At 45.3% G+C, this 21,553-nt stretch overlaps 1 gene segment (V, D, J or C); it reads left to right on the forward strand.

Annotated features, from left to right (window-relative positions):
* The first annotated feature begins 564 nt into the window (after positions 1 to 564).
* Positions 565 to 20,347, forward strand: LOC119961604. The segment is given in 8 exon segments: positions 565 to 677; positions 1,136 to 1,456; positions 2,226 to 2,273; positions 15,772 to 16,071; positions 16,273 to 16,581; positions 17,215 to 17,523; positions 19,550 to 19,594; positions 20,256 to 20,347. Coding segments are annotated over 8 exon segments (1,482 nt in total).
* Positions 20,348 to 21,553: the final 1,206 nt, after the last annotated feature.

Here is a 21,553-nt window from a genome sequence, read left to right on the forward strand (position 1 = left end):
GCAGTTCCAGAAATGTAAGGAGAGACATTGTGTAATGTAAGGAGCTTCTTCTTGTCGACAGACCCACATTGTACAATGATGGCCATCCGCACTGCAAATGTAATCACGTTATTAATTTAGTTACATTTCGTCTGATAAATTATACTTTATTGTTGCAATGGGATAGAGACCGAGAATGTTGCAAATCAGACAGACAGACGATTTATTCCCTGATAATGTAATTTAATCTGTTTATGTTCATCCTTTTATATTGAAGATTAGAAATAAAGAGACTTAATATATAATGGAATTAGATTTTACTAAGAGATGCTCAAATATAATTTTCCATTCGGATGAGGATAGACATTACAATGAATCCATTCAGCCAAACGAATATACCGATACCGATCTAAATGTCTTTTTAAAATAATAACCTATAGTAAATATCTGAGTCCATTCTGTTGGGGGTGTGGAAGGTGGGACGTGGATCCAGTTGCCGCCTCCACCAAAGAATCAACAGGCAGCGCCTGGAAAGCCGCCCCCTTCTGCCGGGTATTTAAATGCCGCTCACTGGGACCCGAATCCAACAGTCCGGGCGCTGGTTTGTTCACTGAGTTCCTGACACAACCATTTCCCCCAAATGGCCAGAAGGATGAGGCTGGCCATTTCTCTCAGTTTGTTGCTGACTTTCTTATCCCGTGAGTAGTTTTTATTGTCCAAGTGGGGGCAGCACGGTAGCATGGTGGTTAGCATAAATGCTTCACAGCTCCAGGGTCTCAGGTTCGATTCCCGGCTGGGTCACTGTCTGTGCGGAGTCTGCACGTCCTCCCCGTGTGTGCGTGGGTTTCCTCCGGGTGCTCCGGTTTCCTCCCACAGTCCAAAGACGTGCGGGTTAGGTGGATTGGCCATGCTAAATTGCCCGTAGTGTCCTAAAAAAGTAAGGTTTTGGGGGGGGGGGGTGTTGTGTTTTGGGTATAGGGTGGATACGTGGGTTTGAGTAGGGTGATCATTGCTCGGCACAGCATCGAGGGCCGAAGGGCCTGTTCTGTGCTGTATTGTTCTAAGTCTCTCAGTGTTACTCTCTCTCTGGAATGTTCCAGAGTCACCAATCATTTCACCAGCATTAATCCTCGGGCTTTTTGATATATTTTTACAGGTGTCCAGTCGCAGGTTGTGTTGACTCAGCCGGAGGCAGAGACCGGGCGTCCCGGAGGCTCCCTGACACTGACCTGTAAAACCAGCGGCTTCGACCTCAGCAGCCACAACACGTACTGGATCCGAAAATTTCCCGGACACGGGCTGGAGTGGCTGCTTAACTACATGAGTTCATCAGACAACAGCTACGCCCCAGCAATTAAAGATCGATTTACTGCGTCCAGGGACACTTCAAACAATATATTCTCTTTGTCCATGACGAACCTGAAGGTTGAAGACACCGCCATTTATTACTGTGCAAGCAGATCACTGCAGGGGCCCACAGTGCTGTGCTCAGCGACATCCTCATACAAAAATCTTCGAGAAAGAGTTTGTTCAGATGTGTGATCAGCGCCACAGCAGGGTTGTCAATGTAAATCAGGTTTAAAAAAAACAAAACATTAGTTTGTAAAAAGATGTAAAAGATCTTCCACTTTATCTCTGTTGACCGACACGCTAAATCTGCACAGATGGTTTAAAAGTGTTCCGATCCTCTTTATAAATGGAATGACCAGGACAAGCTGAAATAACTCACCCATTCGCTGTTGGAAGAGACAGAGTTCGGTTTTTGAGAGCGCAGTGAAATTAAGTCTCTGTATTTTACAGTTAACAGTCTGCCGCAGTATTTGACACGCTGTGTCTCACTGTGATAACTAGCACAGCAGTTACTGTCAATACAAAAAGCCCCTCAGCACTAATTCACTGAGGCTGGCTCAGTGCCCTCTTTTACAATTTAAATGTATTTACAGTGAAGTATTATTTATTTCCATCACTGCCCAAATACAAAGAATGAACATGGAAAATCTGATAATTATTCATTAATCAGTGAGTGTTTTCAACAACATGTTCATGAAACACTACTCTGAAATATAAACCGGAAGGATAATTTATGAAAAGCGAACGCTATCCACACATGTCATTATAATTTAACACAAATTCACCGTGACTTAACTTTGTCTCTGGGTTGTGAATATTAAAATAATGGCGGATTTCTGTCTATTTTGTGCAGATCCGGTTATTGCAAGGTGCAGCCCAGGGAATGAAACATTGTGGCGCCTTCGTATTCTGGGGAAAAGGAACCATGGTGACAGTGACTGCAGGTAAGAACCATTCAATAATTCACTAACTGATATATTTGAGTCTTTGTGTTATTTTCTTTCTATTTCAACAATTCATTCGTTCACTGAAATATTCTTTGGAGGACTCTGTATTGAGATTTTGTTGCAATGTTTCATGTGATTCTGCCGAAAAGGGTTATAGAATTACTGTGCCTGTTGACAAAGGTTTCTGCCGAGGGATTCAGTCCCTGGTTGTTGCGAGTTGATGTTTATTTGCTGAGGATACTGTGTGGTCGGGTTACTTTAAGTACCTACCGTCTATAAATCAGTATGACGTTCCTGTAATATTATATCTCGCTGACATTTAGTGGCTGTAAATTTCAGCTTCTAGTGCACAAGTAGTTGAAATCTAACTCAGTATTAACTTTCGGTTTAGTTTAACTATTCATTCACTTGATGACAGGGGGGTTTGGTGTGTTCCACATTGATGTTGTCTTGAAATGCTCTATGGTTTTGTTGAAAGTGTTTGTAGTATTGAGCTGCTTCTCCGTGAAACCAGTTTTAGTCCCTCGCTATGTGATTTGGTGTTTTACTGCTGAGCAGATTGTGTCTGGGTGACTTTGAATAAGGAAAATCTGTGAAACGGTTTGGCGTTTCTGCATTGTTTAACTCGGTCACATTGAGCGCTTACATGCTTTGTGGTTGAATACAAACAGTCTACGTGTTTGAATATGCTTCAAGCATGATTGCGGGCACCGACTTACAGATATTAGCGCATTTTTAATAAGTGGTGGTTGCAGATTTAACAAAGGCACGGTTTAAGACGCTCTTTCCGAACACAATTTCTTCCTGCAATAAGAGCTTAGCTTTTCTGTAATGTTTCATCCCGATGTCACCTGCTGTTTGCAGCTTTTACCATCTACTGCAAACAAGAAGTGTCGAAATACGTTTCAAATATGGCCCAATACGAGTAAAATGTGGTGAAGTTTAAATATAATTTTTGGACCTATTGCACCGCCTTACAATGGTTTTGCTATTATTCCATATTTCTCTTTAGTTTGATACATTTGCTGGCGAGCTGATTTGCTGGATTCGATATTGAGATGTTTTTGAAATGATATGTTCGATTGTGTTCAATGTAGAATTGAGCTGAAATGGGCTTCAGTCCCTTCGTGATGAGTTTTGGTGTTTTCCTGCTGAGGCGATTTTGTGTCTGGGTGACTTTCAATAAGTCCAATTTGTGAAGTGGATTGGCTTACTGCATTGTTTCTGTATTGTTTATACTTGGTGGCATTAAGCGGTTACACGTATTCTGATTACATGCAACAGTCCACATGTTTGAATCTGCTTGAAACACGATTGTCGGGAGAATATACAGGTTTCGGAAATGAAGAAAGAAATTCTAGATATTTTGAGGCTTATTTAAAATTTTAACTGTTCATTCTGGATTTAAGCAATCATTGGATTAATTCAGAACGCAATCAGTTACTGCAATCTCAAACTACTTAATTACAATGTTCCAATTGGAGAGTAACATTAATATAATTAAAATAATTATAATGCGGTAATATAACTCCATATTAACCATAGATGTTTCCATATTAATAACATTAATCACAATCGCCTTTCACAGATCTCCTGTGCTCTGTACACCATTAGTATCACCGGAAAAGTTTCTACGCTGGAAATGGTTTGTGATTATGCCCGGAAATGTTTTCATAATAACATACTGATTCTACAGCAGTGTTCTATTGCTCAATATATTTTGAATTAATTTTTATAATCCTGGTTATGTTTGTCAGTTGCTTAAATAGGAGTTTAACATTGCAGTTTGGCAATTTATGTATCCGGTTATTACATTTTTTTCTGTGCAGCCGCAACAGTATGATTTCTTCAATGTCATTTGTATTTGGATAGTGAGATAATTGTCACTAATTGGATTGGATTTGTTTATTATCACGTGTACCCAGGTACAGTGAAAAGTTTTTTTCTGCAAGCAGCTCAACAGGTCATTCAGTACATGGGAAGAAAGGGGAATTAAACAAAATTCAAGAAAATACATAATAGGGCAACACAAGATATACAATGTAACTACATAAGCATTGGCATCGGATGAAGCATACAGGGTGTAGTGTTAATGAGGTCAGTCAATAAGAGCGTCATTTAGGAGTCTGGTGACAGAGGGGAAGAAGCTGTTTTTGAGTCTGTTCGTGCGTGTTCTCAGACTTCTGAATCTCCTGCCCGATGGAAGAAGTTGGAATAGTGAGTAAGCCGGGTGGGAGGGATCCTTGATTATGCTGCCCGCTTTCCCCCAGCAGCGGGAGGTGTAGATGGAGTCCACGGATTGGAGGCAGGTTTGTGTGATGGACTGGGCGGTATTCACGACTCTCTGAAGTTCCTTGCGGTCCTGGGCCGAGAAGTTGCCATACCAGGCTGTGATGCAGCCCGATAATTTAATAATAAACAGTTTTCTCAGAGGTGTAAATCTCTGGCAGTGAAGGAATTTTCTTCTGGTTTTATTTCAACTGTAGAAATGTTCAGATTGCACAGGGCGAGAGGTCGACAAGTAAAAGCTTGAAATTCAAAGAGATCAATATAATTACAAAAGGAGAATATTTACTGAGCAATATGTAATTGCAGAGCTGTGCTGTTTCCGAGATAGAATTAAAGAAAAAAAGACAAATGACACAATAGAAGAACAAATGATATCTGAACCTCATGTTTTTTTAAATTAAGTATTAAATTGAAGTAGAAAAGTTCTACTTCATTTGCTCATTATGTTTCAGTGTTGTAGACGATAAGAATGAATTGTTTTCACTATGTTTTACACTGATTAATTTGGATCTCCTTTCTTTAAGCAATAGTTTTAATAATTAACTTACAGGGATTGTCTGAGTTATGAACTCTCGGAAGCATTTTGACTAAGAACAAACATCCAGGGACTTATTGATATATATAGTTTCGAGTTGCGACAGTTTATCAACCCGGAAGTGCCGCTTTAGCAAACAGATGATATACTATACATGTCTGTATGTTTCCATCCGGTTATTTTAAGTTTATTATTTAGCATTCCTGAAGATTTAATTAAACCAAATTATTTAACAAAGTTCCAGGTAGCAGAAGGATTTGAATTATAGAAAACTTTTTATTATCGTGTACTAATCAGCTAATAAGCCAACTAATTGACAATTAACAATAACTTGCAATACAACATCAGTACTAATTAATTCAATATAAATAATCTCATCCAATTCAGTGGCACACTGGCGTTCAAAATATCAGAGCTAATAGAGAATATTTAATTAAATTGTCTCGAAAATGAATTCAGTAAACAATGTATTTCTGTTTTTCGTGAAAATATTTTATTAAAGCATTAATCATTTTTGACAACAATTTTCAAGAGGAAAAACAACAAAGTAAATAACACCCACCCAACAAACAACCAGACCCAGCCAACATGTCTTACATGCACAGTTCCCCAGTCCCCCTTTCCCACCTTTGCCACCTCAACCAATCCCCCCTACCTCCCTCTTCCCCTTAGCCCCTCTCCCCCTTTGTATCCGCTGACAAATCCCCAATAGGTCAATAAACGGCTGCCACCTCCAGGCAAACCCTAGCATCGATCCTCTCGGGGCGAACTTGATCTTCTGAAGCCTGAGAAATCCGGCCATGTCACTGACCCATACCGTCTCCGGGCTACCAGGGAAGCAAAGGCCAACACATCATCCTCTCTCGCCCCCTGGACTCGCGGGTCTTCTGACACACCAAAAATCGCCACCGATACCTTTAATTCCGTGGACATGACATCGGCAAACATTTGCCAGAATACCTTAAGCTTCGGACATGCCCAAAACATATGGACATGATTTGCGGCCGCCCCCTCACCACCCGCCACACCCCTCCCCCCTTTCTGCACACCGCCCACACGTATCCTCCACCCTTTTAAAGAACCTGCTCATACGTGCCGCAATCATATGCGCCCTGTGGACGGCCTTGAATTGTTTGAGGCTAAGGCTGTCACACGACGAAGACGCGTTAACCCTACTCAAGGCATTGGCCCACAATCCCGCCTCTAACACCTTGCCCAACGCTTCCTCCCATTTTCGCTTTACCTCCCCTATCAGGGTTTACTATTCCATGAACTCTTTATAAATTTCGAGACCTTCCACCCCCACTCTCGTGGGGACACCACCTACTGTATCCCCTGAAGCGGAATGTGCTGAAAGGTCGAAACCTGACTCCGTACAAAATCACTCACCTGCAGGTAGCTGAACCCATTCCCCCCGGGCAGCTCAAACTCCTCCTGCAAGTTCTCCAAGCACGGAAAGTTGCCGTCAATAAACAGCTCCCTGAACCTCTCAATCCCTGTTCGCTGCCACATCCAAATCCCCCCCCCCCCCCCCCACCCCGGCACAAACCGGTGATTGCCACAATTTGTTGCCCATACCGACGCCCCCTCCACTCCCATTGCTTCCGCCACAGTCCCCACATCCTCAAAGCTCCTCAAAGGTCCAAAGATGTGCGGGTTAGGTGGATTGGCCATGCTAAATTGCCCGTAGTGTCCTAAAAAAGTAAGGTTAAGGGGGGGGGGGGGTTGTTGGGTTACGGGTATAGGGTGGATACGTGGGTTTGAGTAGGGTGATCATTGCTCGGCACAACATCGAGGGCCGAAGGGCCTGTTCTGTGCTGTACCGTTCTATGTTCTAAAGCCGCCACTACCACTGGGCTTGTGGAGTACCAAGCCGGCGAAAACAGCAGAGATGCCATTACCAGTGCCCCTGAAATTGTGTCCCGACATGATGACATCTCCACCCGCTCCGACACCGACCCCTCCCTCACTATCCATTTCCTGATCATTGAATCTATGTCACGGACAAAATACCCTTAATGTCTTATATTTGATGTGTTCATTCTCAGCGAAAATACATTTTACACCGTTCAGATAGACAGTAAGAAATAGTTGAAAGGCGCCGTTCAGATAGACAGAAATAAATACTTGAAAGGCGACGTGACGTTTGAAACGAATATCAGTTTAATTTGAAGGAGGTTATGGAATAGCTGTTGTCGAAAGTTGTCAATTTATCAATTAGAATCAAACAGTTTGAATTATTAATTCTCTTGTATGTCAGGGAGTGAAATTGGACTTATTTCATTTTAAAAACCTGTACCTGTGAGAAATATGGAAGTTTGACTTTACGTTTGAGGAGGCCCCTCAGAACTGAGATCCTTCCCGCAGATTGCGACAGGCAGGAAGAAAAAAATCAGAAATGCCAGACAAACTGGAGAAGATTCGGTTGCTTACTAACCAGTGATGTATCTGCCCTGGGAATGTTAAATTTGGTAATGCAGAGAGATTTATTCTCTTTTAATCCGAGCTGTACCAGTCCTTGACCTAATTAATGGGACAGTGAAGAGGGAAAAAATGGTCTGTACTTTATTTTTAATCTTACTGAGCGATGTTCGAGTCGCTGGTTAGGCCAGCATTTATTATCTCCGTTTAATTGTCCCTTGAGAAAATTTGGTGAATCTTTCTTGCATCGCTGCAGTTTATGTGGTGTAGGTACACCCGCAGTGCAGTTGGGGAAGGATTTCCAGTCCACAGTGAAGGAACAGCAGTATAGTTTCAAGTCAGGATGGTGTGTGCTTTGGAAGAAATACGCAGGTCGTGGTGTTCCTATCCATCTGCAGCCATTGTCCTTCTAGGTGGTAGAGGTTGCAGATTTGGAAGTTGCTTTCTGTGGACTCTTTGAGAGTTCCTGCAGTGCATCTTGTATATCATACACACTGCTACCTCTGTTGGCGGGGTTGGAGGGAATGAATGTTTAAGATGGTGAATGGGGGCTCATTTGGCCGGCGGCTTTTTCCTGGCCAGTGTTGAATTTCTTGAGCATTTTTCGAATTTCACTCATTCAGACAAGTCTAAGTCATTCAATCACACACCGTACTTCTAGATGACGAAATGTCTTTCGGCGATTGTGGTTGAATTACTTGACACAGGATTCCTTGGCTCTGACCGGCTGTGATAGCTAGAGCAGTTATATCCAAACTGTATCGAACTCTTCCGTGGGCATACTTGATGGGATAATGTAGAAGATGTTTTATTTTAAACCAGTTTTGGGCCTCCATCTTGGCAGTCGGAGACAGGAGATTTGTGGGGATTTTACTTTGTATATTAGTTTGTCGCGTGCCCGACCTGAGAGCCTTTTCCTCGCAATTTTGCTCCAGGTGCTACGGTTTCCTCCAACGGTCCAAAGACGTGCAGGTTAGGTGGATTGGACATCCTGAATTGCCCTTAGTGTTCAAAAATGTTAGGTGGGGTAACTAAGTGACTGGGTTAGGGTGGAGGTGTGGGATTAAGTAGGGTGCTCTTTCCGAGGGCAGGTACAGACTGGGCGGGCTGAATGGCCTCCCTCTGCACTGTAAATTCGATGATTCTGTGAAAGGCTTAAGTGATTGTCCAACCGTAACCCGCGAGTCGCATTGTGCTCAAGTGGTCACCACACTCAGTGTCGGAGTGGATGGGAATGTGTGTGGAGTGTGAGGGCGAAATAGAAGATGGAGACTGCGAGTGAGCCAGATAGACACAGACACACATTACACTCTCTCACACACAAATACACATGCACACATTCAAACACTTCCATCTTCTCTCTCTCACACACACACACTCACCCTCTCTCACACAAACATAGGCACTCTCGCTCTCAGACACTACTTCTCTTACACACCCACATAGGAACAAATGATCAAGCACACTTTCTGGTTCTCTCTCAAACACTCTCTCAAAACACAAATACATACACTCGTTCTCCTATACACTCACACACAGGCACAAACTAACACGCACAAACTCACACTCTCTACACAGGCAAACTCTCAAGTTAACAAATTCACACTCTCGCACGTACATTTTCTCTCTGACCCACCCTCTTTCACGCACACTACCCCTCTCTCATATACTCTCTGTCAGATACACGCACTCAGTCTCACGTACAGATTCTCTCACATGCTCTTTCTGTTCCTCACATGCACTCTCCCAGATAAAGGCACACAATTTCTCACTCACTTTCACGCACTCACTCCCCCAAACTCTCTCCCACGCATCCTGTCTCTCTCACACACGCTGTCACACACGCACACACTTTCTCTTACACACTCACTCTCTCACACATACTTTGTTTCCCGCTCTCATAATGGGTCTCACACACACTCTCACATAAACAGTACCTGTCTCTCACGCATACACGTCACCTCTCTCTCACAATCTTCCTTCACACACAAACGTCTCCTTGTCCGTCCTTTCTCTCACTCATGCGCACTCTCGCCCTCTATCACCCACACACACAAACACACACATTCCCACGCTCCTTCTCTCTCACTTAGGGACATGCACTCACTCACGCACACAATCTCTCTCCGTCTCGCACAGAGACGTTTACTCACACGTTCCCTGCCTCTCTCCCACACGCATATTCTCTCACACGCACAGACACACCTCTCTCTCACACAAGCTATTTCACAATATCTCTCGCGCAGTTGCCTCTCACACAGTCTCTCTCAAGTCGGTGCTCTCTTAAGCGCACATTGTTTCTCTCTCCCATACTCCCTCGCTCTCATAAAGATTCACTTTCCCTCAAGCACACAGATATACTATCTCTCATACAGACACTCTGATGTACGCAGTAGCTCTTCAAAACACACACTCTCTCACACACACTCTCTCACACACACTCGGTCACACAGACACAACTGCCTCACACACCCATTCTACTTCATGCTCTTCCCTCTCCAACTCTCTCACTCGAACACCCTGTCACACGTTCTTTCACACACAAGCACATTATTTTTCTCTCTCTCTTTCACACACATTCTCTCGTATATGCATTCTCTCTCACACACTTTAAACTATTATTTACAACACGCAATCTCTCAAACGCACATGCATACTCTCTCAGACACTCACACGAAGTCTCTCACAATAATAGTAGAAATCACACACTCTCGCAAACACACACGGGTACATTATCACTCGCTCTCACTTTCACGCACATTATATTCCTCTCTCACAGACTCTCTCACTCACACACTCTCTTACTACGTTATCTCTCTTACTCATACTCAAACGCTCTCGGACACACGCTCTCATTCACACACGCTCTTGCTCAGATACTCTCTCTTGGGTATATTGTTTTGCTCCCTCAGGCGCACACATCCTCGCACATGCACACAAATTCTGTATCTCACACACAGATACTCTTTCACACACAAACTCACACAAGCACTCTTTCACATCCACTCTCTTGATCTATCTCTCACAGGGACACGCACAGATTCACACACACACGCATGCGCACACATATACACGGACATACTCTCAGAGAAACACCTACAGTCTGTCACACACACACTCTTCCTCTCAGGCACACAGGTGTGAGTGACTGACTTTGATATCAAGGCAGCATTTGAACAAGAGTGGCCTCAAACAGCCCAGCAGTCCAACGCCGGCATCTCCACATCAAACAGCCCAAGCAGCAACGGGATCAATGGGAATCAAGCGAACAATCTGGGCTGGTTGGAGTCATAACTAGCACCAAGGCAGATGATTTCCGTTGCTGGACGTCAATAATCTCAATTCCAGGGTATCACTGTAAGGGTTTCTCAGGGCAGTGTCCTAACCCAACCAATTCAGCTTCTCATTCAATGATCTTCCTTCTATCATAAGGTCAGGAATGGGGTTGTTCGAAGAAGATTGCACCTTGTTCAGTACCACTTGCAACTGCGCAGTGACTGAAGAGGTATATGTGTAAACAAAGCAAGATAGGGGCTATATCCAGGCTCTGGCTGCCAAGTGGTAAGTAACATTCACGTCACACAATTGAAGGCAATGACCATCTCCGGCGGATCTTACCATCGCCCCTTGACATTGAACGTCGTTGCCATCATTAAATCCGCCTCTAGCAACATCCTGGGGGTTAACATGGACGAGAAAGTGATCTGGGCGAGCCATGAAAATGTTGTGGCTACAAAAACATGTCAGAGGCGAGGAATCCTGTGGCTGAAACTCAACTCCTGACTCCCCAAAACCCGCCCATCTTCTAAAGATCCATTGCAGAACCTCATCAAGTCTCTTTAGACAGCGCCTTCCAAACCCATGACAGCGACTGTCTGCACGAGGACAGCAGACACATGGGAACACCGCCAACTGGAAGCTCAGCTCCGAGTCACTCAGCATCATGATTTCAAAATGACCTTTCCTTCACTGTGCAACATGAAATTTCACCGGCATTAAAGCAGCTGGTTCAAAACTGCCTCTGGTACAGCAGCACATGGACGACAGTGGTTGAAGAAGACAGCTTCCCAACAACTTCTCAAGGTCAATTCGGAATGGGAAATAAATGTTGGCCTATGTTGCCATGTTGGAATGTTGGAAACAGAAAGCTGAGCCTGAGCGGAAAATCATCCAGAGAAACATTGTCCTAATGGGCTTGGAATGATCACTCATCCACGGTCACTCACACTCACCTACCTTCACTCATCCACTTGCCCTCACTCACCTACCTTCACTCATCCACTTGCCCTCACTCACCTACCTTCACTCATTCACTCGCCTTCACTCACCTTCACTCATTCATTTGCCCTCACTTACTCACCATCACTCACCTACCTTCACCCACCCACCCTCTCTCACCCACATTCCCAGGCACACCCTCACTCACTGACCACCACTCACGCACCCTTAGTCCATCACTCTTCCTCACTCACCTACACACCCTCTTTCAGCCACCCGTACTCACCCACTCTAACTCATTAACCATCACTCACTCAACCACCCTCACTCACCATCACTCACTCACCCTCATTGTCTCACCGTTACTTGCCCAACCTTACTTGCTCACTCTCACTCACCCATCCCATGCACCCTCGCTCACTCTCCCTCACTAACCCATCCTTATCCACTAATCCACCCTCACTTACTCAACATCATTCAGGCTCTCACCCTCACTTAGTCAGCCAGCCTCTGTCACCCTCACAGATTCATACACACAGCATCACTCACAACGTCTCTCTCGCCCATCCTCTCTCATACGCCTTCACCCTTTCCCATCCTCACTCACGCATGCTCACTCACCCACGCTCCCTCATACCCCCTCACACAGCCACCCTCACTAATGCACATTCATGCACCTAAGTTTTTTTGCCTACACTCACTCGCCCTCATTCATTAACCCTCATTAACCGCACGTATTCAACAACACTCACTCACTCTCACTCATGTTGCTCGTTGTGTTCTCTCTTAAATTGGCTCTGTTTATGGCGGTCAATATGGTCGCCTTCCTTAATTCTAATTACGTTTGCTCAAGAGTATCTTTCGATACCGCCACAAGGTTCAAAACCAAATACTGATCAAGGACTCGATACACCAGTTAGTAAGTTCGAAATCAATGCTCATTTATTTACACACACAGTCAAATATACTTGTGCACAAATTCTACTAACTAAACTATCACTACTAAAGCCTATACTTAGCTTTGGGCGCCCACCCAGTCAGAGGAACAATGGCCGCTGCCTGGTTCTGAGGCAGCTGGGGTCGAGCTGGTATGGAATAGCAGCTAAGAGCGTCTGACTCGTAGCGTGCGTTGACTTTGGACTTACTTGTTCTGGTGCAGCTGCTAAGCAGGCCTCTCCTCGCTGAGAGCCAAGGCCAAGAGAGCAATTCTCTCTTGGGGGCTTCTTCTTATACCCAAAAGGGGCTTTGCGCGCTTTTGGGCGGTCCTTGAACTTGGTTCCAATTAATTGGACCACATCTTGATCATTCCTATCGATTTCCTCCAATAAATGGGTGGGTGCTCTGAATGCTGGGCGTGTCCGAGGTGGCCGTTGGCCTGCTTTGTTCTAGTCTCCTCTGACGCCAGGGTCTCTGCTTTAGTATCGTTTGCCTAAACTTTACTATTTTGTCCCCGGAGATGGCTCATTAATATGGTAATGGCTTTGCAGTATCGGTCTTGTCTGGGAGCTACAGCTCCAATCAATAGATAAACCTTACACCTGCTTGCTTTCTCAGTATTGTCTATTTTCCTTCCATTCTTTGCAAAGTGTCCATTTTGTAATCGGGACGTGGCCATCCCAGATGGCTACACTCAATAACCCTCGCTCACTCACGCACCCACACTCATTCACTCACACTCACCCTCATCCATCCACACCCATTCCCTGACTTACGCTCACTGGCTCAATCACCATCGTATACTCTCGCTTATCCACGCTCACCCACTAATTCCCAGTGACACACCTCGCTCATTTAGCCACACTCCTACATTCTCATTTACCCTCACCCACCCAACGTCATGCGTGTTTACTGACCCCCTCCTCACCGATTCATCCACTCCATTCACTCACCATAATTCACTCACATTCACTGTCACCTGCAGTAACCTACCCACCCTCAATAACTCACCCCCAACCTCACTCACTCAGCCTTATTCATTCTCCACCTCACTGACTCTCCCTGAACCACCCTGACTGACTCATCCTCAGTGACTCGTCCTCACTCATGTAACCTCCCTCCGTAAATCCCCCATTCTCTCCCTCTCATCCACACCCAGACATCCTCAATCACCCAACTCTCGCCCGCAATCACTCTCCTACCCTCACTCAGTTACTCACTCAACCTCTCTTCTCACGCTCACTAACTCAGCGGGTTAAGGTCCGCAAGGAGAGTGGCTGCATGAGGCTGGAGTGGCGAGAACCAGAGGGAAGTTCAGGGAGCCGGGAGAAAACCCTAGGGAAAAGAACAAGGAAGCCGGGGAAAGGGCAAAGATGGGGGTGGGGGGGGGGGGGGGGGGGGGGGGGGGGGGTCGGAGGGCAAGCACGGAGATTGGGGGGGGGGGGGGAAGGGACAAGCAGAGGGAGGGTGTGAGAGCCGGGAGAAGTGCAGAGATCGGAACAATATCCATGGAGTGGGCAATAAACGATAAGAATCAGGGTAAAGCGCGTAGTACTGACGAAAAGCTCAAAGAGTCGGCGGAAAGTGCCAGGAACCGGGAAAAACTCCAAGGAACAGGGAAATGTGCAGAGCACATGGGCAAAGCATAAAGAGACGGAGCGATGTGTCGAGAGTCGCGGGATAGTCCAGAGATACAGAGGAAAGCACAGAGAGCCGGGGAAACGGGCAGAGAGCTGAAAGAAAACAAAGGGAGCAAGCGAAAGGTGCAGAGAAAGGTGCAGAGATCGAGAAGCAGAGTGATTGGAGAACACGCAGAGAGAAAGCGGCGAGTCGGCGGGTGCGGGGGGAATTGCAGACATCCCGTTCTCAGTGGCAACGTGAAGTTACCACCACTATAAGCACAGCCATTATCTCATGAGGAGGCTCGACTGACCTAATGCCCGACTCCTGCTGTCAATTTGCATGATTCCAAAATTAGAGAATGTTCCAATTACTCAAATTTAGAGTTTTATTGTAATTACATGTGTGCATTCCGAAGGTATATTGAAGCAACGTCACTATTCTTTGTTTTGGAGAGGGAGTAGTGAGGCGCAGAGAGGAGGGGCAGCCATCAGTTTGAACACAGGCAATTTCCAAAACTACAAGGATGTAATTGATGAGACAACCTTTTTTTACCACAAAGTGCTGTTGACTGTGACGTCCACAGCTCAGTTAGCTGGATTGTGACGCACACAGCTCAGTTAATTTGATTCTGACGTATACAGATCAGTTAGCTGGATTGTGACGTCCACAGCTCAGTTAGCTGGATTGTGACGGACACAGCTCAGTTAGCTGGATTGTGACGTACACAGCTCAGTTAGCTGGATTGTGACGTACACAGCTCAGTTAGCTGGATGGTGCCGGACACAGCTAGTTAGCTGGATTGTGACGGACACAAGCCTAGTTCGCTGAATGGTGACGTACCCAGCTCAGTTAGCTGGATTGTGACGTACACAGCTCAGTTAGCTGGATTGAGATGTACACAACCCAGTTCGCTGAATGGTGACGTCCCCAGCTTAGTTAGCTGGATTGTGACGTACACAGCTCAGTTAGCTGGACGGCTAGTTCGTGATGAAGAGCGATCCCAACAGCGCGGGTTCAATCGCTGTACCGGCTGAGGTTATTTATAAAGACCCCCATTCTCAACCTTCCCCCTCGCCTACTGTGTGGTGACCCTCAGGTTAAATCACCACCAGTCAGCTCTCAGGAGAGAGTAGTCTCCCGGGCTGTGACGATATTTACATTTGATTTTACATGGTGGCTGAAATAATGGGGAAATCCTCTGCTCCACTTTTTCAATCTAATGAAAGTTACACCATTCAGATGGCATCTAAATGTTATTTTTTGTCATCTGATAGAGACGGAGACGGCGATGTGAGTTTCTAAAGAGGGGACAAAAAGTTGGTGATTCCCAAACGATAGAACTAATAAAAGCTTCCATATGGATGTAGGATTTAATTGGAAAATGTTGCTGCAAGGGTCAAATTTTGAAATGTTTGGTTAGTTAAAATCATAAATACCAGAGTCTAACTTGTTGAATGGGCCATTCTCTCCCAGTGACACCGTCTCCGCCCACTCTCTACAGCCTGGTCTCCTCCTGTCAGCAACACAACACCGACGGCTCCGTGACCTTTGTCTGTTTGGCGATGGACTACTCCCCAGAAATCACCAGCCTCACCTGGAAGAAAGATGGGCAGCAGATCACCACTGGAGTTAAGAAATACCCGTCAGTGAGAAACAGGAAGGGAACCTACACCCTGAGCAGCCAGTTAACCATCACCGAGTCAGAGGGGGGATGCAGCAAAATCAGCTGTGAGGTTCGACACAGCGGCTCAGACAAGAGCATTGGAATGACATGTAAGTGTTGTGGAAACTGTGCGAAGCAGAACCGCTGTGATTACTTTATTTACACCTTTGGCTATAACATATTTATGGTAAAGTGTGCCGTTCTGATTCCTGAGGAAAATATTGACCGCAGAGAAGCTGTTAAAATATAATAAATCATTTTATTTGTCACACCATCTTCTGCAAGAAATGTCTAAATTGTGTTTCTTGAAGGCCCGCCTGGTGTCCCTCCACATGTTATCCTCACCGTGAGTTCGAATGAAGAAATCACAAGACAGAAATTTGCAACCATCGTCTGTTCAATTAACGATTTCCAGCCAAATTCAATGACGGTGAATTGGCTGAAGAATAGACAAGCCATGGGTTCACGAATTGTCACCTCTTCCGCCTGTGAAGTGAACGGGAACTTCTCGGCGAGCAGTCGGCTGACAGTCTCCGCTGGGGAATGGTTCAGCAAAGCGGTCTATACCTGCCAGGTCACTCATCAAGAGGTCACCCAAAGTCACAACATCACCGCGTCTGGTAAGAGACACAAACAGAGGAAACAATAAATCATCCTGAACTCTGATGTTAATCAAAATCAGGAATTTACTGAAGTTATTACAAAGCACAGAATAACTTCTAATTTACTGCCATGTAGTTAGTGTTTCATTCTGATGTAAGAGCTGCATTAGGATTGCTCACCATTCAGGATTTGATCAGTATAGAAATAAATGTTTCGCTCTAATTTGAAGTCATTTAGTAAGTGAGGTGGACTTGATATCAGCTTTATCCTGAGACAGCTGGTTATATTTGAGAGTCAGTGGGTGTCTGAAACACTTTACTGATAACAGCTCCGGGACGAAAGTGTTGGAAATTTCATCCAACCCATTTATAAATCAGCCTTCAGTGTTAGGTTCCTGAGATCAGGACTGGAATATTTGTATTGGCAATGCTGCAATACTGATTCATTAGAATGGCATCGGGCTGATTGTATTTCACAATGAGAATAGTTTACACTGACCGAACTGGTTTTCCGTTGTGTATAAAAGATTAATGGCGATATTTAGAAGTTTCGAAGTTGATTTATTCCCATTTATTGAGTGAAGGCTGAATCCTGCTGTCCTGATTCTGAAGATGAAACTTGGGTTGATTTCCGCTTTTTTTCATTCGCAGATCCTTCCGTTCGCACTGATGCCTCAGTAACAATACTGCCACCGCCAATAGAACAGGTCTTACTGGAGGCGACTGTAACCTTAACCTGCGTCATTTCGAATGCTCCCTATGGAGTCAATGTGTCCTGGAGTGAAGCGAAGAAGCCGCTGAAATCAGAGATTGCCGACCAGCCTGGGGCAGATACTGAGAGCGTGGTCAGCAAATTAAACATCTCGACACAAGCCTGGCTGAGTGGGGCTGTGTTTGGCTGTGTGGCGAGCCATCAAGACCTGCCAACTCCTTTAAGAATTTCAATTCACAAAAAAATAGGTGAGCCGTGAGACTGAAGCAATAAGTGAGCCATTGTGTCTATTTCTAGTGTCAGTGCGGTCAATATTTAGTATTCAGTCTAGAACATACAGTGCAGAAGGAGGCCGTTCGCCCCATCGAGTTTGCACCGACCCACTTAAGCCCTCACTTCCATCCAATCCCCGTAACCCAATAACCCCACCTAACGTTTTTGGTCACAAAGGGCAATTTAGCATGGCCAATCCACCTAACCTGCACGTCTTTAGAATGTGAGAAGAAACCGGAGCACCCGGAGGAAACCCACGCAGCCACGGGGAGAACGTGCAGACTCCCAGCAGGGAATCGAAACTGGGACCCTGGCGCTGTCAAGCCAAGGGCTTGTGCTACCGGGCTGCTCTATCCAGATAGGTAATTCCGCTAACTAAAAACTAGGCGTTTAGAGTTTAAGGTGGAAATTGATATGCAGATGAATGAACAATGAATTAAAAGTAGTGATATTGGGTTTAGACGGAGCGAGACTATAGACCACAAGACTTAGGAGCAGATGTAGGCCTTTGGGCCCATAAACACCGGTCCAGCCTTCAGTGAGATCATGACTGATCTGCTGTGATAACCTTCAACTCCTCTTTCCCGCCTAATCTCCAAATCTCTTGACGCCTTTACTGATTTAAAATATGTCTCTCTCAACCTTGAACATACTGAACACCCCAGAATCTACAGCCCCCTGCGTTAAATAATTCCACAGCTTCACTACCCTCTGAGAGAGGAAATTCCTTCTCATCTCTGTCTGAAATGGGCGAACCCTTATTTTGCGATCATTCACGCTGCTCCTTGACGCTCCCACAAGGGGAAAACAACCTCTCAGCGTCAATCCTAAGAAGCTCCCTGAGAATCTTTCATGTCTCAATTATGTCGCCTTCATTCCTCTAAACTCCAATAAGTACAACTCTCCCCATAAGAAACTCCCTCCATACTCGGGATCAGCCTCGTGATCCTTCTCTGGACTGCCTTCAAAACCAATCTGTCTTCCTTAGATAAGGGCACCAAAACTATTCAAAGTACACCAGGTGTCGTCTAACTAATGCTTTGTATAGTTTTAGCTCGACCTCCCCATGTTTATATTCTATTCCGTTTGAAATAAATGTCAACATTCAATTTGTCTCCATATTACCTGCAGAACTTGCTTTTTGTGGTTTCTGCAGGAGGACCCACAATTCCCCCGTTACTTCAGCTTTCTCCAGTCTTTCTCCATGTAAATAATATTCCGTTATGTTCTTCCTCCTGCCAAATTATAACCTCACATTTTCCTACATTATGTTCCATCTGCCAAGTTTTTATTCAGTAACTTAAGCTGCCTCTGTCCCTCTGTGGATATTCTGTAATCCTCACCACCTGGCTTTCTACATATATTTTGTCATCTGTAAACATGGGAATAGTACATTCATTAATTAAACACAGTTTTGAAATACATGTATAGTACATCTACTGCCCCCCCCCCCCCCCCTCTCTCTCTCTTGCCTTCTCGTTATCACCTCAAATAAGGGCAATAAAGCTTTCAGGCATGATTTACCTTTCACAAAGCCCTGCTGACTCTGTTTGATTATATTGTGTATTTTGAAATGCTCAGCTATTAGAAACGTTATAATGGACTCTCACCGTTCTCCACTGACAGGTCACTGGCCTATTGTTACCTGTTTTTTACTCCCTCCCCTTTGAATAAGGGTGTTACATTGGCAGTTTTCCAATCCTCTGGGAGTAAGGTGGGAGGAGCCAGGTGTGGAGTTTATACACCAGCACAGAACAATTGGGCCGAATGGCCTGTTTCCCTGCTGTATACTTTCTGAAACTTTCAAATTCAATATCCGTAAAGTCTCAGGGAAAAGGATTGTGTCACCTCTGCTCCGAGCTGGGAACCCGGACAGATCCCAAAGTGGAAAATGGAAACCTTTAAAATCCAACACAAAACACATTTCTCTCACATCTAACCCGCGGTTCCATTGTCTCCGGAATTCCCCATTTTATTAACATTTATTGTACATTTCTGCAGATCCCAATCCGCGGGAACCGTCCGTCTCTGTCCTCCTGCCCTCGGCTGAAGACGTCTCCGCTCAGAGATTCGTCTCCCTCAGCTGCTTAGTGAGAGGTTTCTCCCCCCGAGAGATCTTCGTCAAGTGGACCGTCAATGACAAGCCGGTGAATCCCGGCAACTACAAGAACACCGAGGTGATGGCGGAGAACGGCAATAGCTCCTTCTTCATGTACAGCCTGTTATCCACCGAGGAGTGGGCCAGCGGCGCTTCTTACTCCTGTGTGGTGGGACATGAAGCCATCCCCTTGAAGATCATCAACAGAACGGTTAATAAATCCAGCGGTAAACCCAGTTTTGTGAACATTTCCCTCGCTCTGATGGACACCGTTAATTCATGTCAATGAGAATCCATTGGTTATATTTTGAACTAAAATAAAAATAATAAAGTTATTTTCCCTCCAATTGTGATTTAAATGTACAGCCGCTTAATTAATGGTGCTTCCACTTTGCTGATATCAGATCTGTTCAATGAGACTCGGATTTCTACAGGTCTCGGCCCCAAGTCTGATACAACCAGTGCTCCCAGCTCAGATACACCCTGGGTTAGAGACAGAGTAAATCTCATTCATTCCAGGATTCAGCAAAATATCTTCATTGAATTTCCTCCGGCTGAGGAGAAATCGGACAATTTTTCATTTCAGACAAACAAATCCATCACATTTAGATCTCGGTGTTCCTGCTTCTCTCATTGTCCATCCCTTTAAAATTGATTTCAGCTTTAAGTTGCTGTCTCACACCCACTACAAGCTGAATTGAGGAACAAACAGAAACATGGACCAACAATTCGCCATCAAAGAGAGGGTATCGGGAAATGATTAACCCACTGTACCCACACTTTCCCAACAGAGGCGGAGGGCCTTTAGGTAATCCACTGTACCCCACCTCCACAAAAAGAGAGTGGGAGGGCCTTTAGTTAATCCACTATACCACTTCCCCAAGAAAGAGATAGGTGGAGTCCCTTTTGTTCATTCACTGTATCCCCACTTTCCCCACAGAAAGAGGCGGAGGGCCTTTAGTTAATCCACCGTACCCCCACTGTCCCAACAAAGAGAGTGAGAGGGCCTTTGGTTAATCCACTGCACCCCTACTTTCCCAAGAGAGAGAGGAGGAGGGGCTTTCCTTTACCTCTGTGTGCTCACTTCTTCAAAAGAGAGAGAGAGGAGGGGAATTATTTAATCCACGGTACCCCCACTTCAACAACAGAGAGAGGCGGAGGGCCTTTAGTTAATTCACAATATCCCACTTCCAGAAAAAATGAGATTGGGAGGGGGATCAGTTAACCCACTGTACACCCACTTCCCCTGGAAAGAGATAGGCGGTGTGCCTTTAGTTAATGCACTGTACCCCCACTCTCCCCAGAGAGAGAGGCAGAGGGTCTTTAGTTAATACACTGTACCCCTACTCTCCCCACAGAGAGAGGCGGAGGGTCTTTAGTTAATGCACTGTACCCCCACTCTCCCCACAGAGAGAGGCGGAGGGTCTTTAGTTAATGCACTGTACCCCCACTCTCCCCACAGAAAGAGGAGGAGGGCCTTTAGTTAATCCACTGTACCCCACTCTCCCCAGAGAGAGAGGCGGAGGGTCTTTAGTTAATGCACTGTACCCCCACTCTCCCCACAGAAAGAGGAGGAGGGCCTTTAGTTAATCCACTGTACCCCACTTCCACAACAAAGAGAGTGAGAGGGCCTTTGGTTAATCCACTGTACCCCTACTTTCCCAAGAGAGAGAGGAGGAGGGGCATTCCTTTATCCTCTGTGTGCTCACTTCCTCAAAAGAGAGAGAGGAGGGGAATTATTTAATCCACGGTACCCCCACTTCAACAACAGAGAGAGGCGGAGGGTAATTAGTTAATCCACTGTACCCCCACATCCCCAACAGAGAGGGGGGGGGAGAGGCTTTAGTTAATCCACTCTGTCCACATTTACCCCAAAAAAGAGAGGGGAAGAGGTATTCGTAAATGCA

Source organism: Scyliorhinus canicula, unplaced genomic scaffold (genome assembly GCF_902713615.1).
Source record: "Scyliorhinus canicula unplaced genomic scaffold, sScyCan1.1, whole genome shotgun sequence".
Classification (NCBI taxonomy): domain Eukaryota; kingdom Metazoa; phylum Chordata; class Chondrichthyes; order Carcharhiniformes; family Scyliorhinidae; genus Scyliorhinus; species Scyliorhinus canicula.